A 20174-nucleotide genomic window follows, 5' to 3' on the forward strand; every position below is an offset into this window, starting at 1 on the left:
GCGAAAGATTGTTTAAACAAATTACGGGACGAAAACATTAGGAGTTGCTAATCTTAATACAACATTGTATTACTTCCTTGGAACAGGTTTCATCTGAAGTTAGTATTACATACAAGTGAAAAACCATAAGTTACTTGCAATCAAAGTGAAACCCATTACCAGATATTCTCCTTTGGGGCTTATTAATTGATCGGTTTCTATTAATGTGATGTTTTCTCAGCGAATGGTGTTCTTTCTAGCCATTTCTCGAGCTCTCTCCCTCAGCTCCTCCGGAGATGGAGGTCTTGGTGCCTCGGGTGGATAAACAACATAAGATCGCTTCACAATTGAGATAACAAAGGAGAGATTCTTTAGATCGGGTTTAGCATAGAAAAAAGAAAGCAATAAATTCATTTGAAATTCTAGAATATAACAGTCTTGATTCAGCTCAAATTAATCTACAAAATTTGACTTTATTTAAGTTAGGAATGACTTACCTCGGTAATAATATAGTAAGAGCATACAAAACAGAACTTTAACACTTAAAAATTATGTCCAAGAATAAAATAGCATTTAAGTATTTTCCCAACATTAGTTCCAGATTTTATTAAACCAACTTACATGTCAAGTACTTAAATTTCAGATATTTTTATTTGTTTTATTCAACATTTATTTTTCAAGATTCTTAACTAATCCTGCACTTAAACATCTGTAATAAGATTTAAGCCTTCAACACTTAATTTTCAATTTTATCAAATGCATCACATTTGTGGACAAAAGCTTAAGGAATCATTTCCAACATTTTTATGTAGTCATGACTTAGTTATACACTAGCAGCAACGGTACACACACGCATATGTCAAGACAGTCAAAGGTCTAGAATGTAAAAGCCAGTATAAATGCAAGGGACAATAAACTTACATTCCTCGTCTTTTCTTCACATTTTCTTTTAGTAACATTACACTCTTCAACCATCAACGTTTTTGTCTAGTTTTCATCATCAATCTTATACTACAATTTATGAAGGAAATAGTTTTGTGGTGGTCACCTTATGCCAATAAAAAAGAACTTTTTGTTTGTCAATACTAATCATTTCTATCACTGTGTTGTTACAGTAGTAAGTGCCATCTGATACTTAACACTAATTCAAAAGTCAGGGTATTATCAAGGTACTTTAGTCTTTTGAGTAACTAATAGATGCAATGGTTGTGAAATACCTCAAGAACAATGAAAAACAAAACAATAAGACAAACAGGAATTTCAAGTAAACCAAATTGCTTCAGCATTGAGATAAAATGTACAGGACATCAGATATATAGAACATCAAATAAAATGACTGAGATAAGATATATCAATTAAATTGTTCATTTTTATATGCAACCAACTAACACACAGTAACACCCATTACTGCATAAATATGATGTTCCATTACACTTACCAAGAAAGAGGAAAAATCCAATTGAACTGCATATCTAGATAAGGTAACTTAAATCGTCTTTATTCTCATAAAACTTTTCTTCCCTGGTTGTTCTCATAGAAATCTTTGTGAGCATTGAGTTACAGACCCTTTGCAAAACAGATTATATTCAAAAGTGTATGACATTCATAACCATCTTGAAGAATGTTTATATTCAGAACTTCTTTTTTCAATATCCTTAAATGGATTCATCTTGGCTACAGATTAATTAGGTGAAGAATTCAAAATAAGAGTCCTGGCTAGCTCAATCCTATAGTAATCAATCAAAGTGTTCATAATAAGATTGAATCGGAATGAAGATGTATTCTTTGTAACTAACTCCATTGAGAGTTGAGCATAGATTAATGACAAGGAATTAGATCAAACATGAATCTAAGGACATAATTAAGACATTAAAAATGCAGCAAGTTGTACAGTAGTACAAGGTTTACTCATTACTACTCAAGAGGGTAATAAGACATTCAAAATGCAGCTTTATCATAACAGAATCACTAGTCCTAATCCTTGAGTAATGCAATCATTGATAAGAACAAATGCTTTTGATTGGGAATCTTCTAGAACAGTTTGAATAAGTTTGCTAGGGTACAAATACATCTTCAATTTCAGGATTAAGAAGAAACATAAAATATGTTACTTTTCCACATTAAGATTGTATTCCAATATATACAGAAGATAATTCAAGGTTTGTCAAACATGATTATATCCCCCCTATACAGTATCATCATTATCAAACAGGAAATTCCAAGGTTTCAACTGAATCCCTATACAGAAAATGAAATGGAAGTAAAGGAACATTGAATTCAACATCAGAGAACGAGAGAGAGGGATAGAGAGAGAGTTTACGTTTCCCATAAATTTCTGCATATTTTTGGAGTTGTTGGCGAAGAAGTACATGAGACCAATTGGAACTGAAACATAAACTGCAAACTTGACGATCTCGAGAACGCCCTTAGAGGTTCCAATTGCAGACATCCTTCCTTCCTTCCTTCCTTCCTTCTACAATTGAACGGCGACGGCGACGGCGACGGCGACACTTCCAGCAAAAGAAGATCGAGAAAGAAAGAAAGAGGGATTCTTCTCTATCGGATAAATCAATAAATCTCACCGGGAAGTAATACAAGTCATTTTCACCCATTATTATATCATATAATTCAAAGTTAATCCTAAACTTATATATTTCCTCTAAAATTTCATTCAAATCCTATAAAATGAATGAATAATTCTTATTATAGGGTCAAAATTTGATCACACTTATAACTTATTTAAAATTATCAATTTACAAGTTCTCATATTTGGATTAAGCTTGTTTTTGATTAATTATTTTATTTTGTTTTTAATTAAATAGTTGTCATTTTGGCATAAATTATGTAATCAAATATATTACGATATATATTTTATATTTCGTTATTTTTATTATATTATTTATATTTTAACTATATAATTAAGAGTCTAGCGGTAACAAGATATGTATATCTCAAGTGAGGTCTTGGGTTCGAGTTTGCGGGAATTATAGAAAAATATAAAATAGTTATACCATATATAAGAAGAATTTGTGCATATTTTCAATACAAATAAAATGAAAAAAATCAAAAAAAATTATTGTTCAAACTAAGTTAATTAATATAAATTATTACATTTACAATTTAAACAAAAAGAAATATATAAAATAAAATTCAAACAAAAATAAATATATAAGAATATATAAGGAATAATTTATAATTAAATATTAGAAATCATTATATCTATTACCTCCTTAATTAATCACTGTAAATTGAAAAAAAAAAAAAACTATTGTTCAAACTAAGTTAGTTAATATGAATTATTACATTTACAATTTGTAGTATTCAAAATTTTATACATTTAATCCGCTAAATATAATAAGGTGTAATGTTTAGTAGTGCTAGTTTAAATTTATTAAAAAAAAATGTCCTCATCTAAATTGACAGTTTCATTTGAAACAGTGGTCTGTTTCTTTGATTTTACCAGTTAGGCCATTTTTTTTTTTAATTTACTTAAAATTATATACTTATAATTCTTATTAGAGTGTTATTCAAATGAAATAATGTTCTAAAATATTTTTTAATTATACATATATTTACAAATTTAATAACATTTAAACTTCACTCTAGTTATTAAGGTTACCTGCGTTTTCATAAAACTAAATATATACAATTACATGAAAATGATAAACACATTTAAAGTAAGGCTATTAATATTTAAGTTAATTCTTAAATTTTAAGATTAGACTAATGAGTCCAAGTCTAATTTAAGTAAATTCTTAAATTAATCCAACTCTTACCTTAATAAAATTTTATAAATTTATAAATAATTTTGATTTTACAAGTTTATACCATATTATAAAAAAAAAAATAAAAAAAAATAAAGTGAATTTATACTTATAAATTAAAAAAGGATTTAGAGTTTCTTGTTCGTGATACAAAGCCCTTTATCCAAAATACAACAAAGCCCATTAGTTAGTATTTATATAAGTCTATATGTCTTCTGGACCACATGATGATGGGTTATTTAAATAGAGAAAGGGTTAAGAAATTCTGTGTGATTGCTTGTACATATATATCCTTGCCATGGATCAAGGTAAGCCATATTAATCTATTAAGCTAATTAATAGGAAATTAAGTTGACAACTTATTCATTGAAATCAGTTATTAATAATTAATTTTGTTTGAATTATTAAGAAACTTCATAACGATGCTAGTTATATTTGAAAGAAATTTAAATCTGTATATAAAAAAAATGTGATCATAAACAGATTTAAAAAATAGGACAACATATTAAGCACATAGCCCCGTAAACACACTTAACCATTTAACAAAAATTAATAGTTCCAACTTGTATTTATCCATTAAATATATTTACAAATAATTGATCATAAATAATGGGAGAATTTCAATTAATTGAATATTATTCATCAGATATTTATAAATTTTATATAATAGTGGTTTGAATCTTAAAAAATGTCTTAAAACAACTTCGAATTTATATTCTTTTGATTTGGTTCGTTCAATTTTTCGATTTAATTCATTTTTACATTTATATGTAGTTAAAGATATATCATCTCCAATAAAGTATTGAGCTTTTATTTTAAAATATATTTATTTGGTATTAACTTTTATTTAAAAATAATGTTTAATAAATATTTCTCATTTTAATAATTTGTAAAACTATCACGGGTGAAAAAGAGGTCAAAATCGAGAGTAAAAACACTCGGTAATGACCCTATATCTTTTGGTATTGACCTAATACCGAAAGTTTGGGTGACTCTCGCCATTCCTCGGTATTAACTCTTTCGGTAAATATAATTTGGTGTTTACCGAGAGATCATAGAGTATTCGGTTTAGACACCCGAGAGAAAAACCGAAAGTTAATTGGAAAACATTTGATTTTTCTTCAAAGGAAAAAACCGAAAGGTTTCCTATTAACTTTCGTTTTTTCCCTCAGAAGAAAAACCGAAAGTTTTCCAATTAACTCTCGGTTTTCTCTTTTCAAAAAAACCAAGTGGTATATGAAAAACTTTTGATTTTCCCCTTTCAAGAAAAACCGAAAGATTTTCCATACAACTCTCGGTTTTTCCTTTTCAAATAAACCCGAGAGGTGTATGGGAAAAACCAAAAGATTTACCTACAACTCTCGGTTTTTCCTTTTGAAGAAAAACCGAGAGGTATATGAAGAACTTTCGGTTTTTTTTCAATGGGAAAACGAAAGATTTACCTACAACTCACGGTTTTTACTTTTGACGAAAAATCGAGAGGTATATGATGAACTTTCGGTTTTTTCTTTTGAAGAAAAACCGAAAGATTTTCATTTAACTTTCGGTTTTTCCCTACAAAATGTACAAAATAGGTCGATTGTTTTGTGAGCACCAAAACCTGTTCAGCCAAACCAATATATCAATAATAAAACAAATGACATTCATAAAGCAAATGGCCATTATCATTCCAAAATTCTCAACCAAACTAATAATCCAAACAATCTGTTTTAAATTCAAATTAAAACATACTCAATCAATTCATAAACTTGTTTTCAGTCGAAACAACCAATCAAAACGTACTAGAATTAGCTGGTGGAGGGAGGAGGAAGTGGTTGTTGATGTTGCCTCATAAACATTTCAAATCTCTCTATTCTTGCATTAATTTCTAACCTTTTCCTCTCTATTCTTTCGGTCATTTCTAACTTCTCCCTCTCCATTCTTGTCACAATTTCTAGCTTTTCCGCTTGTATTTCATTAATTGTTCGAGTTCTTTCTTCATCCCTCTTCTCCAATTCTTCTAGTTTCATTGTCATTCTTTGATTCTCTTCAAATAATCGATTAGTGGATCGTTGTGAACTGTTGCCACTTCGACGATCCTCACGAAAGTGTGTGGGCCGGACGCTTGATTCCATACCGATCATTAAGAAATGGTCAAAAGCGAAAGTTTTCTAATAAATTTTCGCAAATAACCCTTCCTAGGGTCAAAAGCGAGAGTTTCTGAAAACTTTCGCAAATAACCCTTCCTAGGGTCAAAAGCGAAAGTTTTATTATAAACTTTCCCAAATACCCCTTTCTCAAATTTTCTTAAGGAAGGGTAAAAAGCGAAAGTTTGTTAATAAACTTTCGCAAATGGGTCAAAAGCGAAAGTTTGCTAATAAACTTTCGCAAATAACCCTTCCTCAAATTTTTTTAATGAAGGATCAAAAGCAAAAGTTTATTATAAATTTTCGCAATTACCCTTCTAGGGTCAAAAGCGAAAGTTTGCTAATAAACTTTTGCAAATAACCCTTCCAGGATCAAAAACGAAAATTTCTGAAAAACTTTCGCAAATTACCCTTCCTAGGGTCAAAAGAGAAAGTTTTCTAATAAACTTTCGCAAATACCCCTCCCTCAGATTTTCTTAAGGAATGGTCAAAAACGAAAGTTTATTATAAAACTTTCGTAATTACCCTTTCAGAGTCAAAAGCGAAAGTTTGCTAATAAACTTTCGCAAATAACCCTTCCAGGGTCAAAAGCGAAAGTTTTTGAAAAACTTTCGCAAATCGCCCTTCTTAGGGTAAAAAAGCGAAAGTTTACTCATAAACTTTCGCAAATACCCCTTCCTCAGATTTTCTTAAGGAAAGGTCAAAAGCGAAAGTTTATTATAAAACTTTCGCAATTACCCTTCCAGGGTCAAAAACGAAAGTTTGCTAATAAACTTTTGCAAATAACCCTTCTTGGGTCAAAAGCGATAGTTTCTGAAAAACTTTTGCAAATAACCCTTCCCAGGGTCAAAAGCGAAAGTTTGCTAATAAACTTTCACAAATACACCTTCCTCAGATTTTCTTAAGGAGGGTCAAAAGCAAAAGTTTATTATAAAACTTTCGCAATTACGTACCCTTCTAGGGTCAAAAGCGAAAGTTTGCTAATAAACTTTTGTAAATAACCTTTCAAGGGTCAAAAGCGAAGTTTTCTGAAAAACTTTCGCAAATAACCCTTCCTAGGGTCAAAAGCAAAAGTTTGCTAATAAACTTTCGCAAATACCCCTTCCTCGGACTTTCTTAAGGAAGGGTCAAAAGCGAAAGTTTATTATAAAACTTTCGCAATTACCAATTCTAGATAGTTAAAACCGATGGTTCTTTTAATAACCTTCGCAATTACCCTATTTTCACATTTTTTTGACAACAGTGTAATCGAAAATGTTCAATAAATTTCTCAAATAAAGACAAACCAATACATATAGAAAAAACAATCATAAACCACATTAATAAACCAAAAGATAATTATAATTCATAAGTCGATCTAAACAATGGTCAAAACGTACCAAATTATCCAAAACATGTTATCAGTCGAACGAAAACGATTACAAATAATTATTCAAATACTATAATCTAGTTAGTAGGTGGGGGAGGAGGAGGGGTGGTTGATTCTGCCTCTTGAAGAATTCAATTTGTTGTTCAAGATTCTCCAATTTTTGAGCCATTTGATCCTTGTCCGCTTTAATTTCAGTAAGCAATTGAGCTCTTTCCGCATCCCTCAATTGAATTTGCTCCAAAGCCAACACTAGGTGTCTCGCATCCTTCTCACATTTAACATTCGCAGTAGTCATTGGGTCAGCCGCGATAGACCATCGGCCAGAACTTGATTGTGCTAGCAAGTTCTGGAATGGTCGGGACAGTTTCTCTGGTGTTTTCCGAATACGCTTCCACAATAATAAATTTATGAATCTAACCACAATATATAACATTAATAAACCTAATCTAACATGAATCAAAATATAATATATATCAAACCACATTTAACATAAATAATCATACTAATCAAATATAAATCAAACAAAATAACCTTAATCCAAATGTAACATAAATCTAAAACTAAACAATAACAAATCTAAATCTAACCATATAATTATCAAACAAATAATCTAACATAACCAAACAAAATCATACATATATTTAACAAAATCTAACCTAATATATAACAAATATCAAACAAAATATAATCTAAACTAACCTAAAACTAAACTAAAACTAACCAATAACAAATTTAAATATAACCTTATAACATATATAACCAAATAAAATAAAAATCTAACCTTGATTTGAAGGCGAGGCGAATGTGGTTCCGTTGAGGGCGTCGGCGCGGGCGGAAGGAGAAGAGAAGAAGAAGAAGGTGTAGGCGGCACGGACAGAAGAGATATCGGAAAGAGATAGAGAGGGAAAAGAGAAACGACAGAAAGAAGAAGAGAAGAAGTAGGGTTTTTTTAATTTAAATAGGCCATTCCCAAAAAATTTCATATAACTTTCGGTTTTGAACCTGAGTCAAAACCGAAGGTTTATAAGAAAACCTTCGTAATTAATCATTCCCAAACCTAGAATTATTTTTCATTTTTTGGGGGATGAGTCAAAATCGAAGGTTTATTGAAAACCTTCGCAATTAACAATCTCAGGAAAGGTAAAACCGAGAGTTATTAGAATAACCTTCGCAATTATCTCATTTACAACACTTAGAATTAATATGGTTTTTTTGGGAAGGGCAAAATCGAAAGTTCTTTGCAATACTTTCGGTGAAAATTTGTAAAACTGAAATTTTTACACGACTCTCGGAATCTATTTTTAATAACGAAAGATTTGTTCCTCTCGGGATCATTTTCGAGAGTTTATGAAAACCTTTGGTAAGATTTGTCGGTAAGATTTTTTTTTTACCAGTGTACATTATATAAATAAATGTTAAGTATATTATATGAGTTGGTTTATTTGGGTTTTATGATGTGAAATCAAAAAATTATAAATAAGATGTTTATTGTCGTGGCTATATCAAATATCTATTATTTGAGTTAATTCGAATAAGTACCATTTAATAATTTTTAATCAATTTTGGTTCACTTATGATCCCTAATATATTAATGTGTTAGTCTTTTTATATTTTTAAATCAAGATTTAACACTAAATATATATACAAAAAAAAACATAATTTTTAACTCTCTAAATGTTCATGCTAGATATCCCTTTTAAAGTGTCTCTTCATGCTTCACAAAAGCCATCTTAACTACTATTGGCCGGATAAGAAAACATATATTATTAAAAATTGTATCTTTGAGATTTTTGTGAACATATGAATCAATAAAAATTGTTTTATCATTAAAAATAAATATTTAAGAATATGAGATTTTTACTAAATTAATTCAAGAATAGCTAGTCAACTCAAGCTATATATATATATATATATATATATATATATATATATTTAGAGAACACAATATCTTGATCTCTTGTCTTCATCTATACACATATGCAGTCTTTATCTATACACATGCACATGATACTATATTTAGTTTTGCATGAACTTTGAGTGTATTGAGTTTAAACACCATTTATTATGGTTCAAATGCGTGAAACCAATCCACATGGGAAGAAAATATGAGAAATTCAATGTTCAAAGTTCCTACATAATAGATTTCGTTATGCATTTTACTACATCTCTTATTGAAGTCGTGCCACTAATAGCTTCTAATCAAGACAAAATAATCTATCATAAGATAATTTAGATCACCATATGCATTGCAAAGTCTTCCACTCTTACTAGCACTTCCGATCCATATTCAAATAATTCCAAAATAAGCCCTAGATATTAAACACGAAAGGACAATGGAGCAAAATATAGAACGACCACTCATTTATTCTTAGACACAATCTACAACGGTCATACATCATAATACCCCTAGGGATCCAACCTACATCATAATACCCCTAGGGATCCAACCTAAGAACGGGACAGCCAAAAATAAAACTTGGTCTCTTGAAAAAGACAACACATCATCCTTTACCTTATCTACTTAAAATCAACATTATACTTGTGCACCCGAACTTATTCAACGTTACTTCCATATTTTTATTAAGCTTATCCCATTTTGGTATGACTAGATTTCGTCTATCTCCTCGTCTAAACTTTGACTTGATTCCCTTTCAATGTCGTTTCTTAATTTGTAACATGAGTTGGTGGTAATTGTTCATAAATATAAATATAAAAATGTTAGTCATAGTTGTGGGTTACAAAAACATCGTGAAGATGAATCAAGCCATATATTATTTTAATATGAATATGATAAATATGCTTTATATTATACCATTTTGTTGATAAAATAAGTAAGTGGTGGTGGCAACAATTGATATGGAGATCTATTTGTTTGTTTTTGGTACTTGATAAATCAAACACAGATTTGTTATTGGGCCAAGTAGGATGATCTTCTTGTTCATATATAGCAAAGTCAATAATGCATCTATTCTATATTTAATCATTAATTTAATTGATTCATTTATATACTTATTTATTATCCTAGCTAGCTAGTGGTGTTATAATAAATATATTATTATTAGCTGTTTATTTGCATTTTTTTACTTTTGGAAAGTTCTTGTCTATGATGTATGCTTCACCCAAGATATTTTCAGCCGTCCAATTTATTTTAAGGTTTAAATACTAGTCACAATAGTTAATTATTTAGAAATTTCAACTTAGAAGAATAAAGACTGCCGCCTCAGAATTAAATATTACTAATTAAGGTATGCATTGGAATATTATTGGTTATGCCTTTGTTTATTTTTTAATTTGACTTATAAACAACATTATAGTCTAGCATAGATAAGTGTAATTGTGTTATATCAAGGTAGGTTAGGGAATATTAGTTTAGGAATAGGGTAACCCTTTACTATAAAATAATATCAAACCAAATTATTTGAAAACACTTATGTTTAAGTTTGTGTTTTTAAAGGTAAAATCGGATAAAAAATCTAAAAGAAAAAATAACGTATTCAAATGAAACAGTACTATTATTGTTTTGTATTTTTAACACATTTCAATCTTCGTCCAACATAACCGACAATATTAAAGATCACAAATTTAATTTTAACTTAATCGATTTAATAAGATAAGTTAATGTTTTATTGAATTTTGTATTGATATTTATAATAAAAGTTAGTGTTGACTCTTGGGTGGTGATAATATTTAGAGTTCAGACAACATCATCCCCATTTCTGTCATGTAATGATGTCTTTTGTTTTGTTGCTGCATTAATTAATGAAAAAATATAAATAATAATGGTGCAATATTAATTGTTATTATTCAATTTGGGATATTTTTCTAAATGTATTTGTAATCAAACAAATAGATTAAATTTGGTATGCACATATAGAAATATAATAGTTTGGATACACTAGCAAAATGACCAATTTTAAATCAAAATGTTCTAATGGAATTGAATATAAAATTATTAAATATTCCACCAAGGTAGCCCAGTGGTAAGAATCGACTTAAGAGACCAAAAGGTCACGGTTTTAATTTTATCTGAAAGCGCTTTGAGTTTAAGCGGAGTGTCATTTAGCTCTCCTTTATTCCAAAATATAAAATTATTAAGTATCCTCGATCAATCTTATATTAATTCCACCCACCATGATATGCATACTTATTTTATTTTCTTATCAAAATAAAACAAGATTGTTCTTAATATTGCATTTCTAGAAACTCGATATCTTGAAGCAATATCTAAAAATAGAGTTATCACCCCTTAAATTGTACTATTTTCTGTTATAAATATTTATCATTTAGGGATAATTAACAAGGATAAAAAATAATAGTCATTATTGTCTTAACTCTAGCTGTTAAAGACATGTATCAACAGTATTATCGTCACTAAAAGTCAAACTACCGACGTTATAACACCGGTATTTACTGTCGTTATAACATTTAGCATCATTAATATAAAAATCGTCACTATTAAAGACATGTCAAGACAGTATTGTCGTCACTAAAAACTAATTTCCGACATTACTACTATCAATATCAATTATACCAATTTTGTGACATCCCCTTATTCTCGAATACGGGGAAGTCAACTTAGATCCATACTTAAAATTATTTAAACTAGTATATATAATTTATACATTAAAAGATTTCTCCAAATTCCATTACATATTTTTTTCCAAAAACATATAATTTAAAACATATTTCTTGACTTTTAAAGTAATAAAATGAGAAAACTTCATTTTCATATAACATAAATATGATCCCGTGGTGATGGTACAATAATAATCTTGAGCACATATTTTTCTATAATCCTTTGGAGCTTATCCCTAAAGCTCGGGAATGCTTTGGGAACATATTTGGTTGGACACTTTTCGAATGTCCATCCTTAAAGTCGACAGCCTGTTTGGACACATAATTCATTGGACGATATTTTATAAGCTTAACTCGGAAAACCTAATCCCATACATAATCAATCACATATTTTTGGATCGGACTACCGAAGCTCAACTCGAATAGCCTTACGCCCCCTTCATCCGTCAATTCTATTTGTAATAGTAGTTTATCACCACGATTTCATATAATTACAATTCACAGTTTTATATAGAACATAGTATAGGGGATGTTTATTTTTATTTCTATTATTAGGAAAATAGAATTATGAGTAGGGAACGAGGACGAGAAAACAAACCATGTGTGTCCTCACTAGTTGATGATCCACCGCCCAATCCATTCTTGGCTTGATTGGTCGAGGTGTTGCATAATCAGAACTAAATTCAGGGTGAACAAATCAGAAAAATGTTTCAAGATAATGGATACAATCACAATGATTAAGGAGGTCAACCAATCTATAAACAATTTATAAACTTTCAATCGGTGGAATTTGGAGGAAGTATTGACCCAATGATCGTCGAGGAATGAATACAATTATTGAATACTATATTTGAATTCATTCAAATTAGCAATGTAGATAAAGTTCATTGTGCATCATTCATGTCTAAGGATGATGCGCACATATGGTATTATGGAGAAAAGACAACCTTAAATATTTCTTTGTGAAGTACTTTCCATAAAAGACATCAAAGATATAAGGTTGTCTTTTCTCCTTGCCACCACATGCGCGCATCTATATGCATTGCTAATTTGTATGAAGTCAAATATAGTCTCCAATGATTGTATCGATTTATTCCTTAACGGTCATTGGGTCGATACTTCCTCTAAATTCTATCGGTCGAAAGTCAATAAATTGACTTATTGATTGGTTAACCTCCTTTATTATTGTGATTATATCCATTAACTTCAAATATTTCTTCAATTTGTTCACGCAATATCTTGATCAGTCCAACCAAGAATGGATTGGGTGGTTGATCATCAACTAGTGAGGACACATATGGTTTGTTTTATCGTCCTCTACTCATAATTCTATTTTCCTAATAATAGAAATAAACATTAACATATTATATCTACTTAGGAAATAAACATTAACATATTATATCTACTTAGGAATGCCTTTAGCTGCAAAATAATTGATAATTTACTTCCCTCTTTTAGGTACGAAGAATTATAATTTAATGATAAAATAATATTATTATAATAAAACAATAATAATAATAATGATAGGTGAAGATATTATTCATCGTTAACTAGTCGAGTAGACACCAGATCTATCATAGGAAGAAACATCGGTTCAAATCATTGATAGATAAACCCGAAAGTTGAGGAGCAAAAAGATAAAGATGGTTAAAGTCTTGTGTCAATAGAAGAAGCGACATGGTAAATCGAACAAGACATGTACAAGGATTCCATAACTATGAAATTCATAAATAGGTAGGTATAATTGTAATATATATATATATATATCATAACCTAAATCTCATTATAAATTTTTAGGTGATAAATTTTTTTTGGAAATTAAAGGAAACTAACATGATACCCCACAATCATGTCCTGCACTTAAACTTAAAGTGCTTCAGATAAAATCGAACACGTGACATTTTGTCTATTAGGTGATAAATTTTGTTATTACTATTTATTTATTTTCTTCTCTTAACCTCATGACATGTATTAAATACATAAATATAACTCGCTAAATTATTTTAAGGTAGGTAAACATTCTTATACTAATTGCCTTGTAAGCTAATTAAGTTATATGGTTTAGATATGACACTAAACCATATTTTATATTGTCACTACACTATGAAATTAAACAAAATTTTACATTGTCACCATACTATGACACTAATTTTATGTTCTTAATTGAGGATAGGTGGTTAAACTTCTTAATTTGGAGATATGGATCTCTTGCATGTTTGATGTAAAGAATATGGAATGAAGAATTTATGAATCAAAAGTTAGTATTAAATGGAAGAGGTAGAAGGCTTGTAGATTGATTAGTGTCATAGTGTGGTAGTAACGTAAAATATGCTTAGTATTATAATGTGGTGGCAATGTAAAATCTTGTTTAGTGTCATATATAAACTATATAACTTAAGAAAATTGCAAAACATTATTCATTAACTAGAAAATGTATAAGGATGTTTACCTACCTTAGTTGGGTTATATTTACTAAAAAAAAAAAAAAATCATTTTGGCTCAATATATATTTAGTACATGGCTTATAAATGTATGTCATGAGGTTAATTAAATAACTAAATGAAAGAAAGTAGAAGAGAAAAATAAATAAATAATAATAATAATGAATCTATATCCCCTAGCATAGAAACTTATAATATGATTTAGGTTATGCTAAGGGAATATATATTTCAAGGCCTTACAATTATACATACCTATTTGGGAATTTAGTTTTGGATGATCATTTTACATGTCTTGATCGAGTTTTCATGTGGCGTCAGTATTTCTTTATATGATAGATCTAGTGTCCACTCAACTAGTTTTGAAAATACTTGTCTTAACTAGTTTTGAAAATACTTGTCTTATTATGCTCTTAATTGATGATAGGTGCTTGAACTTCTTAATTTGGAAATATGGATGCTCTTGGATGTTTGATGTGAGGAATATGGAATGAAGAATTAATGAATCAAAAGGTTAGTATTAAATAGAAAGAGATAGAATGCTTGGAGATTGATTAGTGTCATAGTGTGGTGGCTATGTAGAATCTTGCTTAGTGTTATAGTGTGTTGGCAATGTATAATCTTTCTTAGTGTCATTGTGGTGACAATGTATAATCTTGTTTAGTGTCATTGTGTGGTGACAATGTAGAATCTTGCTTAGTGTCATAGTGTGGTGGCAATGTAAAATCTTGCTTAGTGTCATAGTGTGGTGGCAATGAATCTTGCTTAGTGTCATACTATGGTGGCAATGTAACATTTTGCTTAGTGTCATAGTGTGTGGTGGCAATGTAATATTTTGTTTAGTGTCATATCTAAACCACATAAATCAAGTAGCTTACAAGGCAATTACACCTTTACTAGAAAATGTATAAGGATGTTTATCCACATTTAAATAATAAAGTGTGTTATATATATTTACTAAAAATTATTTTGGCTCAATATCTATCTAATACATTACTTTAAATTAAATACATGATCAAATAACTAAATGAAAGCAAGTAGAAGAGAAGAAAATAAATAAATAATAATAATAAAATCTATTACCTAGCATAGAAAATTATAACATTGCTAAGAGAATATATATTTATTTCTAGGTCTTACAAATTTAACTAGACAAGTGGACGTGTTCAGTGTCATATCTAACTATATAACTTAAGTAACTTACAAGACAATTATCCATTCACGAAAATATGTATAAAGATATTTACCTACCTCTAAATAATTTAATGGGTTATATTTATTCAAATTTATTTTGACTTAATATGTATTTAATACATGACTTTAAATTAAATGCATGCCATGAGGTTAATCAAATAACTAATAAGTGGAGGAAAAGAAAATATATAAATAATAATAATGAAATTTATCGCCTAACTTATAAATTTATATATATATTAAAGCTTTACAAGTGAAATGTGTCGTCTCACGGTCTCGAACTTAGGTCTATCATGAGAATGTTGTAATTAGATTAGACGAGGGATTACTTAAGGTTATTTGATGCATTTGGTTATTTGGGATATATAATATTTACTGTTTGATATGTATTAAAGTTGATCTACATAAATACTTTTTTAATTTAATTAAAATTAAAATTAAAAATTATATATTAAATGAAAGTATTTTGTATTTTGTTTAAGAAAGTGATTTTGATTGATAAAAAAAATTGTGATGGTTAAATTATTAGTAAAAAAAGAGCGAACATCAAATTTCTTCTAAGTTCATCTTCTTAATTATTGTTTTCATTATAATATTATGTTTAAGCTTTTGAAAAAATATCCCATCAGTTACTATTTTAGAAAGGACCAAAATTCAAAGTTAATCAAGTGATAATTGCAGAGGAATATTTCACATACACACCTTTAATTAAATTAATAGAGACATAAAAATCTTAAACTTTGATCATTGAACTATATATCATCACTTTTTGCTAAGGTATTATTGTCATGTTAATAGTTAACACCATTAATATTAATTGGACAAGATTGAAAATGGAGTCCTACCTTAATAGTAATAGTCATATCATTTCATTATTCTCATCTATAAAATTCAATACACATGAATGATTAACTTGATCTCACAATATTCTTAATCAACATCAATCAATCTATCTGCTACTAGTTTCTTATATTGACATTAGATTACCATTGTCGATAAGCACACGTGTTTCATTCAATATCGTACTTAAATTAAAGGGTTTTGATTCCTAATTATATAATATAATCCTTCTAATTTGAACATTAGAAAACAAAATCGTCAATTGCATACATAATGAGTTGTCAATAAGTCTATATTTATTTAGGGAATCTTTTAATTGCAATTTGCATTAGTGTATGAAAATTATTAGACTGAACAAGTGAGTCATCACAATTATAAAAAAAATATACATAGAAAAGATAATTATAGCTCAACAGTTTCAATCAATTAAAAAAATTGTCATTATTGTATTGTAGACGTTATCCAGATAAATTAAATTAAAATCATCACAAACTTTACATATTATGAATTGAGGTAAATGGGTTAATTTCGATTTATTACTCTTCTTATTCTGTTTAAATATTACATTGTATAATATATATTACTTAAAAGTATTAGATTATTGAGATAGTATAACTATTTAATTAAATTAGTTTAATATTTATATTTATAACAAAATCAATGGTATAACTTTACCTTAAAATTGGTATAAATGAGTAACATCGAACACATGTTACAAGAAAGGATTAAACTATTTTTATTATTATTTTTTTAAGATGTGTAATATCGTATAAGACCTCCACAAAATAGTTATTTTTACCCATTCTATAAAATAATTCTATTTTTCTAGTATTGATATTTATTTATTTATTTAATTTTTCATTAAATTTTAATTATTAAGCTTTAATTATTTTTTAATTTCAGTATATATTACTTATTTTATTTTAAAAATAAGCTTATTTAATAAATTTGTATTATTTAAATAATTAATTTTTTATTTTTAATGTTTATTTTCTAATTACTAATATCACTTATTAAATACTCATTAGTTCAACAATTAAAAAAATAATATTATCTTTTTTATTTTAAAATAAATTAAGAAATAATACTAGTTTATATATATATTATTAATTTAAAATAATAATGTAATTATATTATTATTTATTTATTTGATAAAATATTAATAGTATTTAAAATAATTAAAATAAATTTTAAAAAATGTTAAAATATCATTAAAGTCAATTAAAATTAATATTAAAAATCAATTACCAAAACTGCATGGAATGAAACAAGCATTGACGTAAAAGCACTTATGGGTCATCGAGAGGAAACATGAATCACTCTGGATAAAGTGGGTCAACACCCGATTTATGAAACACGGATCAAGCGTTTGGACTAGCAAATTAAGCAAATGTATGGATGATCGTTAAAGAAAAAATTTAAGCTAAAAAACAATATTACAGGACTTTTTTATATTTGCTATGGAGACAAGAGAAACACATTATTTTGGCATGACTCATACTATGAGAACCAACCGCTAATTAATAAAGAGAAATTCAGAAACGTGAGGATCATACGGGACTGCCTAGCTGCCAAGGTCAGAGACATCAAAGACAGGCTATGAAATTCGCTCCTTAGGCGAATACCGGTGGGGCGGCGCATTCTCGAATATATCAGCAACATCCAGTTCAACGAAATAACAGACGTACACCGATGGAAATTAAGCCGAGGAAAATGGGAAGATGATTTCAAGTAAATTGTGGAACACCATCCGAGAGAATGAGCAAACAGTAGATTGGGCTAATCTGGTTTGGTCGTCAAAAGTCATTCTGAGACACCAATTCATCATATGGCTTGCATTTCAAGTAAGGCTAAACACAAAAGATCAAGTAAATAAGTATATGAAGATCCCGGATACAAGTTGTCTATTGTGCGAAGGGAATTAAGAAACAACAAATCATCTCTTCAGGAACTGTTCATTTGCCTCGGAGTTATGGAAGAAGTTTGCTAGAAGCATGAAAATGGTTAGCTTGCCTACATAATGGAAGGAGATCAAAAAGGAGGTCATACTCAGAGCAAAGGGGAAAAGTTTCAGGTCAAGCGTTTTCAAAAGCGGCTTAGGTACAATCGTCTACCACATTTGGCGAGAAAGGAACGCGAGTGCACTCGAGAATAAGAAGAAGTATAGAGGAGACATGGGAGGACATAATATTCGACAGCAGCACAAACCTACAAATGCTGAGATGAGTGCCTATAACTGAGCAAAACTGGACACTAAGTTGGAATTGGAAAATCATATTCAAAGAAGACACGAGATCATAAAACTTTTTAGTTAGATAAACGTTTTGAATTATTTATAATTTCGTTGTATGTTTGTAATTACGTAGTTTCATTAGACTGTTATGTATTAAATTTTCTTAGGTTTGTCTAGGAAAATACAAAAACTCATTTGGTTTTTTTCTCTTTTGGGATTTTTTTTAATAAAATAACGTTAAATCGTTTCCAAAAAAAATCAATTAACAAAGATAAAAATAAATTAAAAAATATTTTTTTTTCTTATATTAAAAAAAATTATACTACCTACCAAACATAAAAATTATAAGCCTATACAACTTATATCATTTTTATATTTTTTTTAAAAACGATTTAGTGTCATTTCATTAAAAAACTCCAAAAAATAGGGAATGAGTTCAAGAAACAAAGCTAGACATACTCTAGTTTTGTTGAAATCACCAACTGAGTTTCAAACAACTGAATTACAGAACAACAAACAATTGAATTACAAACAAGTCGTCAAACAAGAACTATTTGAACATTCTTTTTCTTGTAATGGTTTTATAGGGGATATTCCACATTTGATTGAGCTTTCAACTGTCTTCATTAATCAAAATTCCCCTCCATATATGTATGAGAGTGTTGTCATCAGAAACAATACCATCCCATAAATTTTTTTTATTCTCTTATTCATGTTATGAATTCTTGTATTTCTTTCTCTCTAGGTATTGTAGACCAATGTTCCAAAGTAGCATTTGAAAACATTCGCATAGAAGCTATCGCCCTTAGCCTTTTTTTATAAACTTTATAATTTCATTCCATGTACCTGGAAAGTTAATGATATTCATATTCTAAGCAAAATTGATCCACAACATGGATACAAACGTGCACTCCCCAAACATGTGGTCAATGCTTTCCTTTTTTACTGCTCAGTTTAGGCAATTGACATCTGAAATATTCATATACTTCTTAATTTTGTCTTTTGTCGCCAATCTTTTTCCCGAATGTCAGTCAAAGAATGAACTAGTGTCGAGGTATAACTTTTGAAGACCATACTACTTTATGTCAATTGACTATCAACTCCTTTGTTCTAATGATCTCCCATGTTTTTCTTGCCATGAACTTTCCATTCATAACAGTATCTCAACTCTTTGTATCAGTGTTTCCATTGAATTGCACATATTATTGATTATAATTGAATTCTGACTCCTTCTGAAATACTCCTCAGAATAGAGGTGCATTTTTCTTTTTTAATATCTCTAACTAAGTACAAGAAACAATTTATTCTGACTCGGATAGATTGTAATTCCTCCCGAAGAATTATGGGATTATTCTCTAGCCATGGAATGTGCCAGAATAATATTCTCCTTTCATTACCGATTCTAAATTTCATCATCTGATATGCCTCTTCTCTGGTTCTCAGTATTTTTTTCTCTCTGATTCTCAGTATTTTTCTTCAAGGACCATACCATTCTATTTTTGATTTGGCATGTCTGTATGCTAACTTCTCATGATTTCATAAATCTCGAATGAACCCATTGACCCATCATGATCATTTTTATATTTTTAACTAAGCAATAATATATATATATATATATATATATATATATATATATATATATATATAAATATAAAG

General features: G+C 28.8%; 1 protein-coding gene across 1 annotated transcript; it reads right to left on the minus strand.

The window, feature by feature from the left end:
- Positions 1–204: 204 nt before the first annotated feature.
- Positions 205–2528, minus strand: LOC124938793. The gene is made up of 2 exons (XM_047479301.1): positions 2300–2528; positions 205–318 (listed from the first exon to the last, which is right to left on the minus strand). Exons 1-2 carry the CDS (start codon positions 2426–2428, stop codon positions 217–219), a joined length of 231 nt encoding a protein of 76 aa, XP_047335257.1. The 5' UTR covers positions 2429–2528; the 3' UTR covers positions 205–216.
- Positions 2529–20174: the final 17646 nt, after the last annotated feature.

The sequence above is a fragment of the Impatiens glandulifera genome, chromosome 5 (genome assembly GCF_907164915.1).
Source record: "Impatiens glandulifera chromosome 5, dImpGla2.1, whole genome shotgun sequence".
In the NCBI taxonomy this organism is placed as follows: domain Eukaryota; kingdom Viridiplantae; phylum Streptophyta; class Magnoliopsida; order Ericales; family Balsaminaceae; genus Impatiens; species Impatiens glandulifera.